The sequence below is a fragment of the Aotus nancymaae genome, unplaced genomic scaffold (genome assembly GCF_030222135.1).
Source record: "Aotus nancymaae isolate 86718 unplaced genomic scaffold, 86718_ANA_hifiasm-v0.15.2.pri h1tg000067l, whole genome shotgun sequence".
Lineage (NCBI taxonomy): Eukaryota > Metazoa > Chordata > Mammalia > Primates > Aotidae > Aotus > Aotus nancymaae.
In genome coordinates this window covers 1,199,188-1,224,186 of record NW_026988482.1, presented here as the reverse complement: position 1 = coordinate 1,224,186, position 24,999 = coordinate 1,199,188, and the positions used below count along the sequence as shown (strand labels likewise).

Below are 24,999 nucleotides of genomic sequence, written 5' to 3'. Positions count from 1 at the left end.
AAGCCCCGGGGAGATGATGGGGCTCCCATCATTCCTGACCATCTGTGAGGGAGGGGCTGGTGCCTCGAAGCTCCATCGGAAGAAAGGGAGCCCCGAAGATCGGACCCGCCTTCCCTCTGCACTTTACAGCAGCTCCATCTTGTGGCTACTTCATTCTGCAAGAAGGACTCATCCTCTCCAAAGAAAAGTCCATTACGGAAAATCAATGAAGCAGTGAACTGACGGACGTGTGATACGTAATAAATCCTGCTCGTGCATTACTGAGCAGCCTGTCTGTTACAGCTTTAAATATTTTAGGCAAGCTAGTAATTTCTGGAAAGTAATACAAGATAACTTTAAATGAATATGGAAACTGGGAGAACTACACCTCATCCTTTTCTTATTCAGTTGGCAGTGAAAGCTTCAGTGATAAAATTCTCATTTTAAATTCTTTTTTTTTTTTTTTTTTGAGACGGAGTTTCGCTCTTGTTACCCAGGCTGGAGTGCAATGGCGTGATCTCGGCTCACCACAACCTCCGCCTCCTGGGTTCAGGCAATTCTCCTGCCTCAGCCTCCTGAGTAGCTGGGATTACAGGCACGCGCCACCATGCCCAGCTAATTTTTTGTATTTTTAGTAGAGACGGGGTTTCACCGTCTTGACCAGGATGGTCTGGATCTCTTGACCTCGTGATCCACCCGCCTCGGCCTCCCAAAGTGCTGGGATTACAGGCGTGAGCCACCGCGCCCGGCCTTAAATTCTTTTTAAAAAAGGAGAAAGTTTCCCTCCCACCCTCTCTCTAGTTTTATATCAATATGTACGTTAGGTTGGAAAGAACGTCACTGAGTAGACCTGCCAGTACATGATTAAGGTCGACTTCGTTAAATACAATGTTACTACATGTCTAGCACCACGAGTTCTATAAAAGTCAAATGGCCTCTGCCCTGGGCAAGCTCCTAGTCGAATGGCAGGCACCAACATCTACAGAAGTAATTTTATTGCAAGACCAATTCGTTAGCCTAACAATGAAGCATGGTGGCCCGCACCTGTGACCTCAGCTACTCGGGAGGCCGACGCACGAGAATCTCTTGAACCCGGGAGGCAGAGGCTGCAGTGAGCCAAGACTGTGCCACTACACTCCGGCCTGGGTGATGGAGTGAGACTGTCTCAAAAGAAAACAGAAGAACTAACAATGCATTACGGCGGCTTCAGGCACAGGCTCTGGGGGCAGACTGCCTGCCCTGGAATTCCGGTTCTACCCATCACTAGCTCTGGGACCTTGACAAGCTTCTACTTAACTTCTCTGTGTCAGGTTCTTCGCCCGTAAAACGGGCATAATAATGGTACGTACCACACGCGGTGACTGTGAGGACTGAGGACGGCACAATGCAAGCAGTTTTCATTCTGGTACAATTATACCAGCACACGAGGAAGCACGAGCCGACTACGGCAAGGTTCTAGGAGGCAGTCCAGAGAAATGGAATCCGTGGCCCAGTGCTAAGCAATGACGAGAATTTCGGCAGGCGGTGAAGGGAGAGAAAGCTCGTTCACAAACAGGTCAACCTGAGCGAGCGTCTGCAGGTAAGTGGAAGAGAGCTGCTGACAGCTGAGTAGGCCGAGAACGCGGCTACGGTCTCAGGCGCCCCAGCTGCAGACACAGACACTGCAGAGGTGTCCCTGGGAGACCAGCTGGGCTGGGAGCCGACTGCAGGAGGGGCTGGGTGCCAAGACAAAGAGCCTGAACATTATTCCGTAGGCAATGACAGCCCAAGAAGCAGGATGTCACAACGGTTAAGAACATGGATTCTGGGTTTGAACCTTGGCTCCATCTGTTACACGCTGTGTGGCCTCTGGCACGGTACCCAATCTCTCTGTGCCTCTATTTTCTTTTGTTTTTTTGAGACGGAGTCTTGCTCTATCGCCAGGCTGGAGTGCAATGGCGCAATCTCGGCTCACTGCAACCTCTGCCTCCTGGATTCAAGCGATTCTTCCACCTCAGCCTCCTGAGTAGCTGGGACCACAGGCGCGTGCCACCATGCCTGGCTATTTTTTGTATTTTTAATAGAGACGGTGTTTCACCATGTTGGCCAGGCTGGTCTCGATCTCTTGACCTCGTGATCCACCTGCTTCGGCCTCCCAAAGTGCTGGGATTACAGGCGTGAGCCACTGCGCCCGGCCTGTGCCTCTATTTCCTCACCTGTAAAATCAGCTGTAGTGAGGGTTACATGAGCGTTGATATGCAAAGTGCTTAGAACAGTGTGTGACACAGAGTGACATACATAAGTGTTTGATATTAAAAGGCAGAACAGGCCGGCACAGTGGCTCACACCTGTCAGCCCAGAGCTTTGGGAGGCCGAGGCGGGTGGATCACCTGAGGTTAGGAGTTTGAGACTAGCCTGACCAACATGGTGAAACCCCATCTCTACTAAAAATACAAAAATTATCTGGGTGTGGCAGCAGGCACCTGTATTCCCAGCTACTCGGGAGGCTGAGGCAGGAGAATTGCTTGAACCTGGGAGGCAGAGGCTGCGGTGAGCCGAGATCGCACCACTGCACTCCAGCCTGGTGGACAAGAGAGAGACTGAGTGTTAAAAAAAAAACAAAAAACAAAAGCACAACAATGGCCTGCGGCCCCTCCTCCTGTCATCCTGAGACAAGCCCTCAGAATGCTTTCAGCAGTTGGTTCTGGTAAGGGTGCAGTCAAGGATGAGACTTCACACTACTCAAAAACACGACCATGAAAACAGATGTTTTCTTTTAACAAAAGCTCCCACAGTCCATGAAGAAATTTTACCTCAACGGAACAAAGTCAAGGCTGGCCCTAAACTTAGGCACACATACAACCAAGCAACGTGACTGTGGCATGACTTTATCAGATCCCCGGGGCCTACGCGAAGGAGCAAATGGCACCATTTCTAAGCAGACAGGATCTGTGCTAAGTTTTGAATGAATATTCAAGCGAAGGCTTGACTATGTCGCGCTGGGACGGAAGGGCGTGAGCTGGGTGTGTAGTCGTGACTGCTAGACGGCCTCTAAGGTGAGAACTTACTTCCAGGTCCATCCTTGACTCTAGGTCCTTCAGGCTTGGCCTCAGAAATAATGTTGGCATTGGCGTGATTCTCCATCTCAATCACAAAATCACTGTCTTCCTCAACCTCAGGGTGGCTGAAGATCCAATCCAGTGCTCTTTCCAGGCTGTGATTCTAGCAACAAAAGAGAAACACGCGTTTTTACGATGCGTGCAGCCTCAGGCCTCACTGTGTCCTGACCATGTCAACTAGATGTCACACAGACAGGGAAGGAGGCCTGAATTCACTAGTCCTGAGTGCCACTGCGTGAGCAGCTCTGCCTCCCCGTGACGTGCAGATTCCGCTGGCCTGGCATTCCACGAGTCTCCCGGCTGACATCTGTAATTGGATTCACCGGAAAACAGTTCCAAGCATCAGATCAGCATCCCGAAGCCTGTATCAACGTTCGCCCAGCATTTCTGAGGAAGACGCTGATGACAGGTGTGGGGTAACCAAGGGCGTGGCATTGTTTAAGTGCAGCTCTCTCTAAAGCCACTTTAATTGCACACGCCACCTCCCCTACCAACTCTATTTTCTGCAGATAACTCTGCACGGTAGAGGGATGCTGGTGTGAGTCCTGCGTGAGAGCCTTCTCTCCGGGAATGTTGCTAAAATGGTTGAACTGCGGTAAAGACAAGATTAACATCTTGATTAATGACGACAACACTGATTAGTTAAGTATAATTGTTTAAACTGGACTCCATGTACTTCAAACTAATTGGCCATAAAAATATTTCCATCTTTCTCAGCTTGTGACATCACTGGCAGGTTAAAGAATGTGTAGAGATACAGAAGCTCTAATGAAACAGGCAGATAAAATGAGTGGAGCACAAGAAAGGCCCCAAGCAATGCAAACTCCGGTGGAGATATTTCAAGCATCTGAAAGGGAGACCGACTGTTCTAGCCACGTTCTCCTGAGACAGTCAAGAGCCACAGTGACCTCAGCAGCGGACCCCGCAGGCACTCCATCAGGATAGCAAGGAGTGGTTGAGACCAGATATCTACTCAAAAATGGATTGTGGTGTGACCAGGAAGGATGGGTTTTTTTGGTTTTAGTTTTGAGTTTGGTTTTTTTCTTTTTTTTTCCACTAAGACAAGATGAAAGGATGGGTTTTTTTTAAGTACTTTCCCTGAATATTAAACAGATATCAGCTCTGCAGAAGGGACTCGTCCACCCTAAAGTTTCAGGGTCCCTTGTTTCTTGAATCAAGAAGCTCACAACTACCAGAAGAACCTCCTCTTTCTACAGAGAGAAAATGCAGCAGAGAATTCCAAGGAGGCGTTCAGTCTTGCATGAGGACTTTTAAGAGACATTTATCCAAGGTCTTGGTCCCAGAAAAGCATTACATCTCTTAAAGGACTTCTTACTGAACATGGGATTTCATGTGTCCCTCTTTCCTCTAGGGCCACAAGCAGGCTCCAAGTCAAATCTGTGACCCCCCTATTAACAAACATTCAAGGTGATAAGTTTCTCTCGATTTGCTCATATTATCCCAGCTTTATTATCACCTTCTTCTTAAATTCTCTGTGTAAAAATTATTTATTTTAGCTTTATGTGTACGATATACAAATAAATCTTTATGGGCTATGGTGAGATTCATTGACGAACTGAACATGAATCAAAATGATCAAAGTACACTGGAAAGTCTTAACTGCTACAGAAATAAATTCACACACACACATGCACCTCATACACACAAACACACACACATACACACACTCACATACACACATGCACACACTCACTGTCACAGACACACACACATTCACACACACTCATACACGCACACACTGACATATACACACGTACACACACATACTCATGCACTCACACATACATACAACACACACATGCAGTCACACACACGTGCACACACTCAGACACACACATTCACTCACACACACATTCATACATGCACACACATACACTGACATACACATGTGCGTGCACACACACACACGTGCGCACACACAGTCTCATGCTCACCGTTGCTCGCAGTGCCTGGATAGCCTGATTTCGCTGAAATCCCATGGAGGTGATGATAGCTACAATTTCCTCTGGAGGCTGGTTATCCAATCCAGTAGCACCAAAAACAGAGGCTCCAGCAGAAGCCGCCCCTCCGTAACCAGGCATGGTCAGCGGTTCAGCAAAATCTGAGGAAGATAACCACACTCCAGTCTTTTCCTTTTTTCTTTTTTGTACTGCAACAAACAACACTAACAAGAAAAAAATATGATTCTACAAATTTATAATCATCAAGACAGTCTGGGCCCGGCGCGGTGGCTCCCACCTGTCAACCCAGCACTTTGGGAGGCCGAGGCGGGTGGATCAACTGAGGTCAAGAGTTGGAGACAAGCCTGGCCAACATGGCAAAACTCCGTCTCTATTAAAAATACAAAAATCAGCAGGGCGTGGTGGTGCATGCCTGTTATCCAGCTACTCAGGAGGCTGAGTCACAAGAATCACTTGAACTCCAGAGGCGGAGGTTGCAGTGAGCCAGTGAGCCGAGATCGCACCACTGCACTCCAGCCTGGGCAAAAGAGCAAGGCTCTGTCTTTAAAAAAAAAAAGACAGTCTGGTGTTGGTATAAAGACAGATACACATATCAATTAAATAGAACTGAGATTCCAGAAATAAAACCATATACCTGTGGTTAACTGATTTTCAACAAGACCATTCAGTGGGGAAAGGACATTACTTTCAACAAATGATGCTGGGACAACTGGATATCCACATACAAAAGAATAAAGTCAGACCTCGCCTCACACCACACACACAATTAACCCGAAATGGACCGCTGACCTAAATGTGGGAGCTCAAACCATGATCACCGTAGGAGAAAACAGGAGTGAATCTTTTTGCCATTGGATTAGGCAATGGATTCTTAGCTACAATACAAAAAACACAGGTGATAAAAGAAAAAAGTTTTTAAAAATTGTTTACATTTTTTGTGCCTCAAAGGATCCCATCAGGAAAGTGAAAAAACACCAGAATAGGGGGAAATTACCAACCATAAATCTCACAGAAACTTGCATCCAGAATATGAAAAGAACTCTTAGAACCGAACAATAAAAGGATAACTTCATTAGAAATGAAGAATTTGAATAGACACATCTCCAAATAAGATACACAGTCAGTAAACACATGCAAAGATACTCAATGTCACAGTCATTAGGAAAATGCACACCGAAACCCCAAGACACCACCTCACACACACTGAGATGGGTACGCTAAAAAATGTCATAATAAAGGTTAGGCCGATACAGAGAAACCGGAACTCACATTCCTTACTGGTGGAAATGTAAAATGGTTCAGCCACTGTGTAAAACAGTTCGGTAGTTCCTCAAAAGTTAAATATGGAGTCACCGTATGACACAGCAATTCCACTCAAGAGAAGTAAAAATAAACGTCCATCCACACAAAAACTTGTACAAAAATGTTTATGGCAGCATTGCTCATAAAAGCCAAAAAATGTAAATAACTCAAATGTCTATAAGCTGATAAAGATTAATAAAATGTAGTATATTACGATAGACTATTATTTTTTATTATTGACAGAGTCTTGCTCTGTTGCCCAGGCTGGAGGGTAATAGTGTAATCTCAGCTCGTCTCCTGGGCTCAAGCGATTCTCCTGCCTCAGCCTCCCAAGTAGCTGGGACTCCAGGCGCCTGCCCCCATCCCCAGCCAATTTTTGCATTTTTAATAGAGACAGAGTTTCACCATGTTGAGTAGGCTGGTCTTGAACTCCTGATCTCAAGTGATCCACTTGCCTCAGCCTCCCAAAGTGCAGGGATTACAGGTGTGAGCCTTCACACGCAGCCCAATAGACTATATTATTTCACCATAAAAAGGAATAAAGTATTAACACATGTGACAAATGGATGAATCTTGAAAACATTATGCTGTGATCTAAACCAAACACAAAAGATCTCATATATATGACTCCATTTATGTGAAATGTCCAAAACAGGCAGATCCCTTGATCTAGAAAACACATTCCTGGGTGCCAGGGCCTGGGGTGATGGGAAAATGGGGAGTGACTGCTAATACACGAGATTTCTTTTGGAGGGTACAAAATGTGCTAAAATTAGATAGTGGTCATGGCTGCACAACTCTGAATTTACTAAAAACCACCGGAAGGTACACTGTAAATGAATGTATACATTATAGCCTAAAAAAGTAGATAAAAGAAAAAGCTAACTAGACAGCCTCCATTTCTTCATGTCCACGCTTTCATTTCAAGTTCTCAGCATTTCTTAGAAGCATACACTAAATCTTTCTATTGGTCTTTTTGCCACACACTTTAAAGGGATGAATTATATCTCAATAAAGCTGTTGTTTTTTAAAAAAAGAAGAAAGACAAAGACTAGCTTTCTCCTCCCGCTGCAGCAGATGAGGAACCGTAAAGTCATTTTCTAGGGATTCATCCACAGGGGCCGTGGAAGGACCAGGACGTAGCATCACTGAGGGTCACGTCAGACTCCAAAGCCATCCCGTTTTCCCGCCACCTACCTGGCTCTTCCATGTGAACAATGATCCAGTTGAAGGCCACCTCGGCGCCCATGTTTCCAGTGAAGTACACGGCCTTGCGACATGCTTCCAGAGGGAAACCCATCTCGGCCAGCTGCATCACTGACGACTCATCAATGTCTGATGCTACAGAGCACAACAGGACAGTCCAGTGTGAAAAAGGAAACGCTACTGCTTCTTGTCTTAGCTGCTCATCACGCTCTCATCCACACGCTACACAAAGAGTGCTATTTTGTTGGGTGTAAATAACGGTCTCCCTTTGTTTAGTTTTGTTGTAAGCCATCCAAATATTAAGCTATTTGGGCTAAGTTTACATCTTTGACCCAAATAGGACCCAGGTTAATTACCTGGACAATCCAATCTGGGAATACACCGAATCTCCCCATAGGAAATTAGAGAAAAACAATTCTCAGAACGATTTCAGAGCATCCTCAAAACCTCTCCAGCAGCCTCTCCTGCAGCTGAAACTTGAAGAGGAAGCACTGTCTATAGCCGATGAAGCCTGTTCCTTAAACCTCACAGAAAGTTACTGCAGGCCTTTACATCCACCTGGCAATCGTAGGAAGCCGTCCAAATGTTAAGTAGAGAAGGAAAAAGTTCCTTGTTTAATTATGCAAGTTTAAAACACTGAAAGACAGATTTACAAAGTAACTTGGGCTCAGACACAGAAAGCTTTGTTTTCTTTTGTTAATAATATATAGATATTGGTAGAGATGTGTGTGAATCTGTGCATATATACGGATACAGACACATACACACTGCTCTCAAATTATACCAAAAGAGGAGAAAAACTGGAATGGCGGGCCAAGATTCTGACCCAGGGCTGCTTAGCCTCATGCTAACGGTCACTCTCCTGAGCCCCACAGGCCACCTGATCAGCAAGTCACTGACTAGCGGACAGAGAATCGTTCCCACCCGGGCAAAGCAGCACATACAGACATACAGAACAATGGCTCTGTACTCAACTCTCACACACAGGTTCATCAGAGTAATAACAATAAGACTTGAGAAACATTTTTAAAGATACATACGGTCTATCAGTTGGTTCATCAGGCGATCTGGAAATTAAGGGAGAGGACAGAAAATGAGAAGAGTTTTAGAAAAAGAAAACCTGCTGATCCAGGGTAACCCCAGTGCCCTCCCCACTCCCGGGGAGCCACTCACTTCTGTCAACCCGCAACCCCACACAGACCGCCCCAGCCTCGGCGAGGAGAGAAAGCAATACACCGTGATGCTCCGATCATTATCTGAACAAACTACTATTTCCCTATTATCTCCCTATTATTTCTTCTTGAAAAAAACTTTTTTTTTTGAGACAGGGTCTCACTCTGTCGCCCAGGCCAGAGGGTGGGGCAGCAATCGTGGCTCCTGGGCTCAGATGAGCCTCCTGACTCAGCCTCCTGACTCAGCCTCCTGAGTAGCTGGAACTACAGGCACATGTCACCAGTCACCACGCCTAGCTAATTTGTAAATTTTTTATTTTTTGTAGAGATGGTATCTCACTATACTGACCAGACCGGTTTCGAACTCCTGGGCTCAAGTGATCCTCCCACCTCAGCCTCCCAAAGTGCTGGGATTACAGGTGTGCACCACTGTATCCAGCCTCTGTCTGTATTTCTAAGAGTTTTATGCAACTACGATCCAAAGATTCTATTATGGGTATCAGAGAGAGCCGGAGCAGCACTAACAAGCCATCCTGTATGTATCTGATGCCCGTGCGGATCCTTCCTCAACCCCTTTAATGAACCACCTGAACTCCGTGACCTACAACGTCCCTTCTCTAACTCTCTCGCTATAATTTAGCATCTGACCCAACATCAGAGAACACACACAGATGTCTGTCTGAATCTGTCTTGCTCCTTCTAGACTCACCTTACGCTTCCTTTATACCTGATCACAGTCACCAGTAACACTGACTGTTTCCGGAAACCCTTTAGGAGAGGGTCCCAGAGTGCTCGGTCATTGCGAGTTAGTTCACCTGAGTAACTCACCAGGCAGTGAGCGAACAAAGCCAGAATGAAACCGAGTCAATCAGGATAACTGAGCTAAATTAAACCAAGATTTTTCTGACACTGTTTTTGAACCCACAAAGGTGGGGCAACTATTTCTGGCATGTCTTTTTCCACGAAAAAGTTATGTATTCTGAACAATGACCAGTGACAGGGTCACAAGTCAAAGAGAAACTCAAACCTCTTGCTTTCTCCAAAGCAGTTACAGAGCTGGGGAGTTGCGATGCCGTCACGGTTTTTAAAACCAACTCACACTGTTGAATTTCCCCTTCAGGTTGCCCAAAGGCATTCCCCAGAATGCAATGACACAGCTTCCCAGAGTGAGACCCTACAGAAAAACACTGTCCATTTCAACCACGCATGACGGGTCTGTGCCTGCTGCAATGTCTATTTCACGTTTCCTGCTGCAGCCACGCCTCCCTTCTGTGTGCTGGTGGGGGTTACATCACAGGAAGGCGGCGGTGGCAGCAGCGACAGAGTGCTGAAAGGGAAGTGTTCCTAGAGAACACGGTGTGAGGGTCGAGCGTGTTCTCCTGGCAGGAGATGGTACCTTTGGAGTCATCGGGAATGACGATGGGGGGGCTGATGTCCGGAAGTTCCTCCTCTCCCGGCTGCAACCCCCTGGCTCGGAGGTGGCTGATATCAAGCAGGTCTGGCATATCGATAGAAACATCTGCAAAAGGAGAGAGATTATACCGGCGGGGCTGTCCACAGTCACCTTGTTACAACACCAGCATGGTGACTACGTGCACGCATCTAGGCAGAGCTAAGGGATGTTTCCAATTCCCTAGAATATGTCTCCCGACCGGCAGACTCATGAAGACTGGCGGGCTATCAGTAGAGAACCCGGGGAGTACAGGGGGTGGCAGGATTTCACACCCAACGAGAGCACATCACTTAAGCCCGAGGTCACAAACCGGCAGCCCAAAGCCATGTGTGGCCCCCACAATCTGTTCGACACTTTAAAAGTGTTGACAACAAATTCTAATTTTTAAATCAGAAGATTTAAGTTAGATTTCCAGCTTATCTGGAAAAGCGTAAGCTGTTGCATGTCCTCCTACAGTAACACCTGTCTGGAGCTGATCTTCAGTTTCTACCCCAGACAGCGGGCAATGCGAGTCTGACATGCACCCCAGGGCCCTGTCGCTCCCTGAGCATCGTACTTGTGCCAGTCTGATTCTTATCAGTTTTTCTAGCTCATCTCTTTATTCACAACGGGAATACCCGAGCAAGGCCAAGAGAGCTGTGAGCTTCCTACACTCAGCCCCCTTCTTTCATTTCGATTATTAATTACCCTGTCCTTCCCAGGCATTTGGCTTTGCAATCCCATGTGATGATGCAACTCATTCTCAGATCATGACGGTGCTGTGAACATTCTATGGTTTGAATAAGAATGAAGTTTTAAAGAAACTAACTGACTCAAGTGTAGGGTCTCTACAGGGCATTTGGTAACTTCTTGGCTCCACTGTGGTGTAGACTTATTCAAATACAAAATCTCTCAGACTAATACCCTGTCAAGATGAGTACACTAACGAAAAATGGGTTCAAATGTCGGTATAAGGTACATCTTTTGGGCTAGTAAACAACCTGAAAATACTGTCCCCAAAATCAGTTATGGGGCAAGGTACATAAATCCTATTTTAAAACAACAACCCAAAAACAAAGCTTAATTTAAAAAGCAAATTTAAATTTCAGGGAGTAGCAAAACCCCAAGAAAATCAACACAACTGTTCCTTAAGAGAAAAATTCAGGTTCATTAAATAAAACTTTGAGGTTCCTTAAAATTCAGCAAGTCAATGAAATCTGATTCAAATTTTATATTCCTTTACAGAAACGCCAAGGACAAAGAAAACGGGCGAGCCGTGTCCACGGCGGTTCGAAGCCTTCAGAGCAAGAGTTTCTTCCCCTCGGGTACTTCTCAGGTCCGGGGAAGAAAAGCTGAGTGGTCAGCCTCCCGCACTCTCTCTGCTTCCGCTGCTCACGAAACTGTTCTGCCAGGACAAGGGGTGCCTCCTGCAGGATCGTAACAGCACAGCACGGTTTCGCGTGGCAAACAAGCACTGCGTGACTGTTAGTGCTGACGGTCTCTAGGAAGTCACTGCAGCCGATTCCACGTCCTTAACTATCCCCTTCAGACGAGTGCTGAATCAGCGTAAGACTGAGTTGGGTTTTTTCCTTAGGTACTTAAAAACATAAAAACTTTAAAAGACTGGCAAATAATCCAAAGCACTTTCTTCCACAGCACTGAGGACAACCTAGTAGTGCCCTTTGTATTAGATCATAATGCTGGAGAAAGGCTTTTATACACTGTCTGGAAAACTAACAGTCAGGAACCTCTAAAATTAGCACAAAGAAAGCCTAACGAAGCCAAAATCACATCCTTTAACTGTCTAATGCAACTGGCTTTTTCTATTTTATTATTAATAACGTATGTGATGTAAGTGAAAGTCATTAGCTATGCCTGCCTGCTCACAGGCAGCGGAGAGATGATCCACCTGCCTCAGCTTCGGCTACCGGCTGCCCAAAGCGCGGTCTGTGCACCAGCAGCACGTGGGAGCTTGTGAGAAACAGAATCGCAGGCCCACCCCAGACCCGCCTAATCTGCGTCTGCATTTCACCAAAATCCCAGGTAATTCCTATGCACGTTAAAGTTTGGAAAGTGCTGTTTTCCTGACGATGTGAGGATTCTGTTTACACTCTTAGAACCCGGTCATTCCAGAAGCCGCCGTAACTAGAGGGGTGGGTAAGCAGGCAGCAATGTTTGCCGTCAGTTCTTATCAAACAGAGAGGTGGGAGTGATGAAGAATGAAATGGAGCTGTGTGTGGCAGCCGACTACATGGGCTCTTTCACATGCCATGTTGTTTAAATGGCTCATTTGATATTTTAAGCAAAAGCATGCAAAAGATACCTACCAAATTTTTTGGGAACCCAGTCAAGACCAAAAGTGAACTTCTTTATCTGCACTACCAAGTATTCGGGGAATGAGGCAAAGCGGGATGTTCTGGGAAACACAAGGGGACATATCAATGAAACAAGGCAGTAAGAATCGTGAATACAGTTCAAAAAGCACATCAGCTTTGTCTGAGGCACACTCGGCCATTCCAACGGCTGAAGAGGAGGCGCACGCAAACACAGACACATAAGTGGACACACGCTCGCTCTCGCCTGCTCACTTGTCCTGGCCTTTTCACAAGAAGAAAATGTTTAATGTAGAATGTTGCCCTTTAAGAATGCTTTTGGGGCCAGGCGCAGTGGCTCACACCTGTAATCCCAGAACTTCAGAAGGCCGGGGTGGGCAGATCACTTGAAGTCAGGAGTTTGAGACCAGTATGGTCAAAATGGCAAAACCCCGTCTCTACTAGAAATACAAAAATTAGCCAGGCGTGGTGGGGCACGCCTGTAATCACACCTACTCAGGAGGCTGAGGCAGGAGAACCATTTGAACACAGGAGGCGGAGGTTGCAGTGAGCCTAGATCGCACCACTGCACTCCAGGCTGGGCAACAGAGCAAGACTCTGTCTCATAAAGGAAAAAAAAAAAAAAGAATGCTTTTAGACCTGTTTCAAAATTGTTACTTTTACTTTGCTGTGGTGTTGTATATTTCTGAAAAGTGCTTTTTAACCATTTATTTTTTCTGAAATCCTTGCTAAAATTTAGTATACATATTTTTAAACTGTTGACAACATGCATGCATCGTGTATATGCATGTGGGGTTTGAAAAGGCTCCCCGGGTGACACTGAAACGGCCCCACCTCCTCTTCCACACAGAGTCACTGTCTTACAGCACAGAGTTGGCAGACGAAGGGCTGACGGAAACTCTGGTTGAGGCTGACTACTGGAAATGCCAGGCCTCATTAAAACACTGCAGTGCCTAACCCATAGCATATTATAAATAAGTATCTAAAACATCTGAATCTGGGCCGTGAAGTTTAAAATTAATACACATCAGCAGTCTCTTGAATTGTCTTCAGACTTTCAGAAAGGCCCCATCGCCTGGGCATGGCTTTGGCCATCTCACACCCAGACTGTCCAACTCTCACACCACATTCACACCCGAGTTCCAGCTCATTCACTCCACACTTACCAGCTTGTTTTTAACAACCATTTCTATGTGTAGTCAATGGGGGTGTGGTGGGTACATATAAAAAAGAAAATGAGCTGTTGGCAGGTGTCACAGATACCTTTTAAAATAAAAAATTCTAGAATATCCTCCCTATCCCACTTTTCAAATCTAAGTCATTGCCTTCTATTTGTCAGGCATCGTCCCAGAACTTGGAAAACAAATCAAATGTTTGCTGCCCTCTACTGTAGAGAAAAGGCACAACACAGGGACAGAACATGGGAAAAAGTCAGAAGACGTGGATGTGGGCCTTCAAAAGGCCACTTCATTCCCTCCACGTCCGGGCGATCCACTGACTACAAAATGGACTTAATCACATCTGCCTGCCAGGCCGTGCAACGTTCACGAAATGATGTGAACTCACCTGGCACCCTAGAAAGCACTGTGTATACCCAAGGAATTAGCATGATTACTTTGTCGTGGAAGACCTAGAAGCTATGAAGCCTGGGATGCTGAACTGAACTGTCACTGATCTGTATTTGGCCCCAGGCAAGTTATTTAAATTCTCTGTATCTCAAACTCTCCATTACAAAGTTGGTAGAAGAGTAAAGGCAATGATATAAAAGACGTTCAGAAAACAGGAGCCTTCTCATCCCAAGCAACTAATCTACTACTGGCCAGGCTCACTCTCCAGAAATGATATATTACCTCTAATTAGGTTTTGCCATCTTCTGAGAAGTAGTAGTAAACACCATTCTTATTTAAATGTCACCAAGTCCTCAACTGCACCAGAAAACAACCAACTCCATCTGGTATTATAATTTTTTTTTTTTTGAGATGGAGTTTTGCTCTTATTGCCCAGGCTGGAGTGCAATGGTGTGATCTAGGCTCGCTGCAACCTCCACCTCCTGGGTTCAAGCGATTCTCCTGCCTCACCCTCCCAAAATGCTGGGATTACAGGTGCCCACTACCATGCCTGGCTAATTTTTGTGTTTTTAGTAGAGACCAGGTTTCTCCATGTTGGCCAGGCTGGTTTCAAACTCCTGACCTCAGGTGATCCACCCACCTCGGCCTCCCAAAGTGCTGGGATTACAGGTGTGAGCCACCACACTCAGTCATGATATTTTAACTAATGTAAAAATGTTATTTTTCTGATCTCCTCTTCCTACCACATTAGCTTAAAATGTGGAAAATACGAAACAGTGAAATCAACCAGAAGACATCGGTGAATCAATAATTTCCAAAATATGACTCAGGACCCCTGAGACTTGAAGCTGCTCTGTGGTATCAAGGTGGGGTGCAGCTGTGACACCACAGTAGGGTAGTGGGATCACTCAAGGTTGGGGCAGCGATAATTTAACACATCACTGTGTCTTGGGTAACACCCAACCTAAAAGCACCAGAAAGTAGATTTAATGGTGTTCAAATTATATTTGCCCTGTCAGGCAAAACATTCTTTATTCGTCTTTGTGACCTCTATAGGGTCTCAAGTTGAAGCACTCACATGTAGCAACTGTTCAATACGTGTCTGTTCAAATCCATCTCAAACGTTATGCTTTGCATTCATTTATTGCAGGTTGGGAGCATCAAGTAGTCACATCTAGCAAAGTTAAAAACTACGCTCAGCTTATTCTTCTATTCCTAAAATTAATTTCTGGAATTAAAATTTCCTTGGAAATGATATGTTTTTAATAAAGACCATTAGAATGTAAATCCTTCAGAGATCTAGATAGACAGCAAATTTACTTGGAAGAGCTGTTAAGGGAATTAAATGAGTTAAGACATAAAGTGCTTAGAACAGGTCCCAGTGACAACACTGCGGTGTCTGTTAACAACCTGTCAGCATTATTTAAAATATATTGATTGTTCACCAATTACAATTAAGGCAAAAATACGATAAAGATTTTGTTGAGAAAGAAATATAAACTATCCCTCTCCCTGACATTGTCAACTGTATTGAAAACCTAACTAAAAAAAAAAATCTTACCCCGTCTACTTGTTGAAAACATAATCATCAATCCACCTCACTCAAATTATATCATCAAAGACAAAAAACTGGAAGCTAAATGTAACGGAAATAACAATTTCGTCCTGTGTTTGCCCCGCGTGAAGCACTTTATATGGCTTATCTCCCGAAATCCTTACCCCAGCCCTGTAAAGAAAGTGTCATTATTATCCCCACTTTGTAGACAGGGAAGCCGGAGCTGATGGTGACATCACCTACCCAAGGTCACACACCAGTAAGTTCTAGACGGGGCGTTCGAACACCAGGCGTCCACCTGGAGTCTGCGCTGCACAACCCCACACCAAGCTTTTCTCTTTATAAATGATGGTCGGTAAGTAAAAATCTCTCCCTCTCAACTCTTCATCTGTGAGCTGTCTCAGGGCAGGAATTAGGTCTTGATCAACACATTGCCTAGAATATGCTAAGTGAGCAATAATATTTGCTGGGTGAATGAACCTTCCAAGCACTAATATTCTTCCCACACACGGTCTATTCATGATCACTTAAGAGAAGGGTCTTTATGTCTGGCCCATCCTGATGCAAGTTCCACCAAGATCGTTAGGATACTCTCTGCCTCTTCCTGGTCTTTTCAGGCTCTGGGTGTAACAAAGAAAAACCCAAGGCCCCAGATTAACAAAATGTAGACTGAATCACAGCCTACATTGCTGGAAATAAAAAGAAGATCTCTTAGAAACCCACTGAACTGGTTTTCTCAAAACTAATATTTGAAACATGATAAATCATAATAAAGAAAAAGCAAGGCTCTTGGCTGGGCATGGCGGCTCACGCCTGTAATCCCAGCACTTTGGGTGGCCCAGGTGGGTGGATCACTTGAGGTCAGGAGTTCAAGACCAGCCTGGCCAACATGGCAAAATCCCGTCTCTACTAAAAACATAAAAATTATAGCCAGGTGCAGTGGCTCACGCCTGTAATCTCAGCACTTTGGGAGGCCAAGGCGGGCGGATCACAAGGTCAAGAGATCGAGACCAACCCAGCCAACATGGTGAAACCCCATCGCGACTAAAAATACAAAAATTAGCTGGGCATGGTAATGCACACTTGTAGTCCCAGCTCCTTGGGAGGCTGAGGCAGAAGAACCACTTGAACCTGGGAGGTGGAGGTCGCAGTGAGCCGAGATCACGCCACTGCGCTCCAACCTGGGTGACAGAGTGAGACTCCATCTCAAAAAAAAAAAAAGAAAAAGCAAGGCTCTATAAAAATGTTAAGGATAAGCAAGCATGACCAGGAGTATGGGGGCCGATAACCGGCGTTTCGAGTTTGAACTCAGTCAGATGGGAATGAGTCCCGTGTCTGCCACGTACTGGCCAATGACTTCTTTTATTTCTTCCCTCATAAAAGGAGAAAACAATGGTACCTGCCTCAGACAACTAAGAGGATGCAGTATGCAACTGATGGGAGGGCTCAGCACGTGCCCCGGTGACAGCAGACGTGCCATAAACAGCAGCTGCCTTACTGCCTTTAACACTGTCTTCTTCTCTCCAAGGACCAGCTTCTAATCGCTAACAAATGGATACCCCAGGACTAATTCTTCTCACGTATGGAAGAGGTGCATGCAGACAGAAAGGAAAAGGAAAAAGGTCCTCATAGGAGCCACAGGAAGCAGAAACCCCTCCTCAAGGATTCTAGGTAGATGGGCTCACACTGCCTACAACTGCTGAGGAGAGACCGGGCAAGATCATGTCTCCATTCCAGACGGAAGGACACTGGGCGGTGACTTTGCCCCAGGACAGAAGATAAGGTGGGAAGTGGATGCAGGGGAAGAATCCGGGTCTCCTGACCGCAGCCCTGGGCTCAGGGAGTCTGCCTGTCTGTGGAGAGCTCATGCCTCTCAGTCCCCATTTTAAAGACGGGCCATTTCCAGGTGTTGAAAGCTGCTTCCTGGCAGGACACTTACAGGGAGAGGCAGGCCCAGAGAGTGTCACACCTGCACTTCTAAGACATCAGGCCCTTTGCTGAAGAGCAGAATGGGTAGCCGAGGGCCAGGCAGGTGAAGAATACCCCACTCTGCAGCTTACACCTGATGCTGGGGGCTGTCTAAGCTTCCAGGTCCACAATCACGTTCCGCCTCCAAAACGGAATCAGAACAAAAGCACCAAGAGGAAAGGATAAATGCTCCAGGAATCAGTCTTAAGCTACTGTCAATGGTTTTTTAAAATGTTTCCATCAGTAATAGAGTGTAGAGCTCTAACTGCCCAGAGTTACCTCTGAGTTGTAATTAAGCATCTCTCACGCTGAACCTGACAACTCACCAACTGTTATCTGCAAGGACACAAACAGGCCCACGCACATGCGCGCGCACACACGCACAGATGCACACATGTGTGTACACACCCACGCCCACACATGCACACACACACACGCACATACACACAGCCACCCACACCTGCAGCTGAGCAGTCCTAGGATGGAAACTCACCCAGTGATGGGCAACTGATACCCAGATGAACTGATATTCATCTCCCTTGGGTATGGAGCTTTGAAAAAACAATTTTAACAAATATGGGTTGTTTTCCTTTTTTGAAATAAACTGTTTTTGCTTTCCTGTTTTTAACATATGAAGTCTATGATCTGAAACATAGCAGAAGCCTGACAGAGGGGTTTCAAAGAGAACAAATAATACAGGTTGAGGCCTGTAATCCCAGCACTTTGAGAGGATGAGGAGGGCAGATCACCTGAGGTCAGAAGTTTGAGACTAGCCTGGCCAAATAGTGAAACCCGCTCTCTACTAAAAATACAAAAATTGGCTGGGCACAGTGGCTCATGCCTGTAATCCCGGCACTTTGGAAGGCCGAGGCATGCGGATCCCCTGAGGTTTTGAATTTGAGACCAGCCTGACCAACACAGAGAAACCCCATTTCTACTAAAAATACAAAATTAGCTGGGCATGGTGGCACATGCCTGTAATCCCAGCTACTCAAGAAGCTGAGGCAGGAGAATCACTTGAACCCGGGAGGCAGTGAGCTGAGAGCACGCCACTGCACTCCAGCCTGGGAAACAGAGCTAGACTCCATCTCAAAAAAAAAAAATACAAAAATTAGGCAGGTGTGGTGTATTTCCAGCTACTCGGGAGGCTGAGGCAGGAGAATCACTTGAACCTGGGAGGCGGAGGCTGCAGTGAGCCAGGATCATACTACTGCCCTCCAGCCTGGGTGGCAGAGGGAGACTCCTCAAAAAAAAAGAATTATTATATACATATACATATATATATATACACACACACACACATATATATATGATGAACTTCTATTGAGGCCAGGGTACAAACAGCCTGCAGCAGCTGTTCCATCCTTTAATCCCCTGTCTGTTGGCCAAAAGCTCAATCTTAGCCTCAAAGAAAAATAGTCCAAGATTATCTGAACATAGCAAAACTCCTGGAGCCAAACTTTCAGACCCCCCTTGGTTTCATGGCACTGTAAGCACTCTTCTTCCAGTTATGTGCAGTGATGTGGAGTGTGTTGGCAAGGACTCAACTGTGTCAAGCCAACTAAGGTGGCAGGTGGAGGAAAAAACTTGTATGTGTGTGACAAACAGCCTCACAGCGTGACAACAGGACATCTGACCACAATGCTCAGAAGACCTCCTGTCCACTCTGAGATGTCCTGAGATTCCTAGACTCCAAGGAGAAACACAGTCAACTATGTTCTAGGCCCAGTCTCTAATTATGGAGTTAAAATACAGTGTAATGGAGTTTAAATGGAGGCCTGTCTTACGTACTTTTCTGATTTCTTCATTAATAATGTCATCCTTGCCATTTGGGAGTAGGGGCTGTTTCTTGGCTGTACCCTCTTGGTGAGACAGGGGCAGGGACAGGCAAGGGAGGGAGGGAGGGAGGAAGGCTCCTAATAGAGAATAAAACACAACCTTACATTTAAGAAAAGAAGCCCCTCCTTAGCACATAATATAAATCACAGGCCTGTTTTACTGGACAGGTCTCACGCAAGTCAAGTCTGACGACAATTAGGATGTGTGAAGCATAATCCCATCCATCACACAAGAACAGACACACACAGACTCAAATATCACCCGCTTACTCTCCCCGCCCCATCCCCAACTCTCAAGGACCCTCCTCATCCCCCTGCCTACACACACACACACACACGCACACACACACTTACTTCACACCCGCGGACTTTGCTTGTAGGGCACTGCTCCAGAAATCGTCAACGTTTTCTGGTTCCGAGAAGGCCTGAAGGCAGGCACTAAATGGTATCTTGGCGCGCACCAGCTCAGGAAGGGGTCTTCTGTTCACTTCTGTTTCCCTTCTCGTTAGTTCATAAGCGATCAGTTCATCTGGGTGAAAGAGCAAATGGATGACCTGCTTCTCCTACGGAAATGAAAAGCACCCCCTTCGGACAGTCTTCCCTGAGGCTTCTGGGCTGGGCCGGGGTTGCTTATATGTGGTCCTTTACAAAGCCAGATGCGCCTACTGAAAGGCTGTTCTCGGGCTGTCTTTAGAGTGGCACCTACAGGCGGCATCGAGCACTCACATCTTTTTGCCTGTTCGCCTGTGAGACCGGCAGGAGGGCAGTGTGAGCATGGACTGGCCTTGGGGGGTGAAAGCGTCAGAGCGTGTGTGTGATGTAAATGCCCATGAACCTGGTTTGTCCAAAGGCCAATCGTGGGATTATTCAAATGCCATCCTCCCAACACAGGCCTTCACATCAGAGTATTTTATCTCCGAAAAATGTCCAAGGGCTCACCTGTCCCCAGCCCTTTGCTGCCTTTCTGAAGAACTGAGGCCCAGAGTCGAAAGCAGCCAGTTACTGACAAAGCTGGACTTCCAACCCTGATCAGCACCGCCTCCCCACCCAGCAGATAAGGCCAGAAAGAGATTTACGCTGTGTAAAGGGATCAGCTGTTGCCAATGATCACACATACATACACAAAAGTACCACAAACGTTCCTGTTAACTTCAAGCTGTCTTAAAATAAAATAACCAAAGGCAGGAAACAAACAAACAAACAAACAAACAAAAAGAACCACCACTAAGAACCTGACAAAAACCAGATCCAGGGTTCGACATTTTCTGATTCGGTTCCACCAGCAACTACGATTAGAGGTCATGGGTCTGGCGGAGGTGTGAGGCCGAGGAGGAGGGTAACAACAGGCCTGCGGTCAGCCACCATCGCACATCCCGCGTAGCAGCTTCTTGCTGAGGTTACCCAGCGCCTCAGACATCAGGCCTCCCCACCTAGAAGGCCTCTGTGCTATTCCCGCTCAAACCGTTACATCTAAGGAAAAAGCGGAGCCCAAGCATCAGCAGGTCTGGCACTGGAAACTAACCTGTATTCACAATTTTATACAGATTTGAATGGCCTTTCTCGGCATTTCCTTTGCATGACTCAAAAGAAAACAAAACCAGCTCCTGATGTATCAGTTTGTAAGTACACTTACACGCATATGTGTTTTCCTAAACACGTGTGAGATGCTTTGAAAATTAATTCCCCGTCCCTAGTCAGTTTATGATGTGCTTGTATCAGGGTTGCTAACATTAGGTGTTCCCAGCTGCCAGATTCCAGAGACTAAATTATAAATCTCCTTTCTAAAAAAAAAAAATAGCTATTGCTAACAAATTCGAAACAGCTAGAAAAGATCATGAACCTGAGAAAGACAACAGAAACCAATGAAGCCTCGTTTTAACAAGGAAACAAACCGCAGGCCTCACTTTATTATTTCTGTGCTGTGTGATGGATAAGGGCTTCGAAACTGATCAAAAGCTACAGGAGCATATAGCAAATGAAAAGCATTTCATCTTAAAATCACCATAATCATCACTTTCCAATTACCATAACAAACTGACCCGTGTCCCCTCACCCACGAGAAAGAGGAAAAAGGGCCATTCAGGGAATTGCTGAACTTCTTTTTTCTTTATTCTAAAAACAAACAAACGAGCAAACCCAGGATCCACACGCAGAGCATGCAGGTCTGTTACACAGGTGTGCGGGCGCCACGTGGTCTGCTGCACCTACTGACCCGTCCTCTACGTTCCCTTCTCTTGCTCCCCACACCCCCCACAGACCCCAGTGTGTGATGCTCCCCTCCCTGTGTCCACGTGTTCTCAATGTTCAACTCCCACTTATGAGTGAGAATATGGGGTGGTTTTTTGTTCCTATGTTAGTTTGCTGAGGATGATGGTTTCCAGCTTCATCCATGTGCAAAGGAAATGCTCTTCTTCCTTTTTATGGCTGCACAGCAGAATTGCTAAACTTAACAAAAAATGACCGGTTCACAGGAGAGGAGCAGTCCAGCAGCTATTCCGTCTTTTTCTGCTTCTACAATGTGAATTCAAAGAAATGCCATTTGTCTATTCTGCCTAGAAGAACCAGACTAGACAGACGGAGGGAGAAGGTGCCAAACATGAACCCCACAACTCCGCCTCCTTCTCTCTTCCAGAGCCCAGAGACACTTCCAATGGGCTTTGCTTTTACAAAGAGCCCTGACACCACTGATCTCCCAGGAGAGGTGGCTGAAGTACGTGTCTGCCAAAGCTGGGTTATTTCAAGAGACCTCTGCTCGAATGTCTAACTTGAAAACATGCAGTCACGCGGCACTCAGTTCCTGCGCAGAGACACACGCGGCACTCGGTTCCCACAGGGAGACACGCGGCACTCGGTTCCCGCACGGACACATGTGGCACTCGGTTCCCACAGGGACACACGCGGCACTCGGTTCCTGCGCAGAGACACAAGCGGCACTCGGTTCCCACAGGGAGACACGCGGCACTCGGTTCCCACGCGGAGACACGCGGCACTCGGTTCCCGCGCAGAGACACACGCGACACTCGGTTCCCACACAGAGACACGCGGCACTCGGTTCCCACGTGGAGACACACGCGGCACTCGGTTCCCACGCGGAGACACGCGGCACTCGGTTCCCATGCGGAGACACACGCGTCACTCGGTTCCCACGTGGAGACACACGCGTCACTCGGTTTCCGCACAGAGACACGCGGCACTCAGTTCCTGTGCAGAGACACACGCAGCACTCGGTTCCCACAGGGAGACACGCGGCACTCGGTTCCCGCACGGACACACGTGGCACTCGGTTCCCATAGGGACACACGCGGCACTCGGTTCCTGCGCAGAGACACACGCGGCACTCGGTTCCCACAGGGAGAGACGCGGCACTCGCTTCCCACGCGGAGACACCCGGCACTCGGTTCCCACGCAGAGACACACGCGACACTTGGTTTCCGCACGGAGACACACGCGACACTCGGTTTCCGCACAGAGACACATGCGGCACTCGGTTCCCACAGGGAGACACGCGGCACTCGGTTCCCACACGGCATTCGGTTCCCACACGGAGACACACGCGGCACTCGGTTCCCACACAGAGACACACGCGGCACTCGGTTCCCACACAGAGACACACGCGGCACTCGGTTCCCACAGGGAGACACACGCGGCACTCGGTTCCCACGCGGAGACACGCAGCACTCGGTTCCCACGTGGAGACACACGCGACACTCGGATCCCACGCAGAGACACGCGGCACTCGGTTCCCACGCGGAGACACACGCGACACTCGGTTCCCACGCAGAGACACGTGGCACTCGGTTCCCGCGCGGAGACACGCGGCACTCGGTTCCCACGCGGAGACACGCGGCACTCGGTTCCCACGCGGAGACACACGCGACACTCGGTTCCCACGCAGAGACACGCGGCACTCGTTTCCCGCGCGGACACACGCGGCACTCGGTTCCCACAGGGAGACACGCGGAACTCGGTTCCCACGCGGAGACACGCGGCACTCGGTTCCCACAGGGAGACACGCGGCACTCGGTTCCCACGCGGAGACACGCGGCACTCGGTTCCCACGCGGAGACACACGCGGCACTCGGTTCCCACGCAGAGACACGCGGCACTCGGTTCCCACGCAGAGACACGCGGCACTCGGTTCCCACGCGGAGACACACGCGGCACTCGCTTCCCACGCGGAGACACGCGGCACTCGGTTCCCACGCGGAGACACGCGGCACTCGGTTCCCACGCGGAGACACGCGGCACTCGGTTCCCACGCGGAGACACACGCGGCACTCGGTTCCCGCGCGGAGACACGCGGCACTCGGTTCCCGCGCGGAGACACGCGGCACTCGGTTCCCGCGCGGACACACGCGGCACTCGGTTCCCGCGCGGACACACGCGGAACTCGGTTCCCACAGGGAGACACGCGGCACTCGGTTCCCACGCAGAGACACGCGGCACTCGGTTCCCACGCGGCACTCGGTTCCCACGCGGAGACACGCGGCACTCGGTTCCCGCGCGGACACACGCGGCACTCGGTTCCCGCGCGGACACACGCGGCACTCGGTTCCCACAGGGAGACACACGCGGCACTCGGTTCCCACGCGGAGACACCCGGCACTCAGTTCCCGCACGGACACACGCGGCACTCGGTTCCCACAGGGAGACACGCAGCACTCGGTTCCCACGCGGAGACACACGCGGTACTCGGTTCCCACGCGGAGACACGCGGCACTCGGTTCCCGCGCGGAGACACGCGGCACTCGGTTCCCACAGGGAGACACGCGGAACTCGGTTCCCGCACGGACACACGCGGCACTCGGTTCCCGCGCAGAGACACACGCGACACTCGGTTTCCGCACAGAGACACATGCGGCACTCGGTTCCCACAGGGAGACACACGGCACTCGGTTCCCACACGACACTCGGTTCCCACACGGAGACACACGCGGCACTCGGTTCCCACAGAGACACACGCGGCACTCGGTTCCCACAGGGAGACACACGCGGCACTCGGTTCCCACGCGGAGACACACGCGACACTCGGTTCCCACGCGGAGACACACGCGACACTCGCTTTCCGCACGGAGACACACGCGGCACTCGGTTTCCGCACGGAGACACATGCGGCACTCGGTTCCCACAGGGAGACACGCGGCACTCGGTTCCCACGCGGAGACACACGCGGCACTCGGTTCCCACACGGAGACACACGCGGCACTCGGTTCCCACACGGAGACACACGCGGCACTCGGTTCCCACAGGGAGACACACGCGGCACTCGGTTCCCACGCGGAGACACGCGGCACTCGGTTCCCACGCGGAGACACACGCAACACTCGGTTTCCGCACGGAGACACACGCGACACTCGGTTTCCGCACAGAGACACATGCGGCACTCGGTTCACGCACAGAGACACATGCGGCACTCGGTTCCCACAGGGACACACGCGGCACTCGGTTCCCACACGGCACTCGGTTCCCACACGGAGACACACGCGGCACTCAGTTCCCACACGGAGACACACGTGGCATTCGGTTCCCACACGGAGACACACGCGGCACTCGGTTCCCACAGGGA

General features: G+C 48.4%; 1 protein-coding gene across 3 annotated transcripts in view; it reads right to left on the bottom strand.

Annotated features, from left to right (window-relative positions):
• USP13 (ubiquitin specific peptidase 13) overlaps positions 1–24,999 on the bottom strand; it is a 154,544-nt gene that overhangs the window by 34,876 nt on the left and 94,669 nt on the right. For all 3 annotated transcript variants that reach the window (XR_010338916.1, XR_010338917.1, XM_064366828.1), the window contains 7 exons: positions 19,788–19,962; positions 12,499–12,587; positions 10,136–10,258; positions 8,608–8,634; positions 7,559–7,702; positions 5,033–5,199; positions 3,027–3,180 (listed from right to left, as the gene is read on the bottom strand). Coding sequence is in view for 1 of the 3 variants with exons in the window: in XM_064366828.1 (XP_064222898.1) it covers positions 3,027–3,180; positions 5,033–5,199; positions 7,559–7,702; positions 8,608–8,634; positions 10,136–10,258; positions 12,499–12,587; positions 19,788–19,962 (879 nt within the window). In the remaining 2 variants the exon portion in view is untranslated. The remainder of the gene's footprint in view (positions 1–3,026; positions 3,181–5,032; positions 5,200–7,558; positions 7,703–8,607; positions 8,635–10,135; positions 10,259–12,498; positions 12,588–19,787; positions 19,963–24,999) is intronic.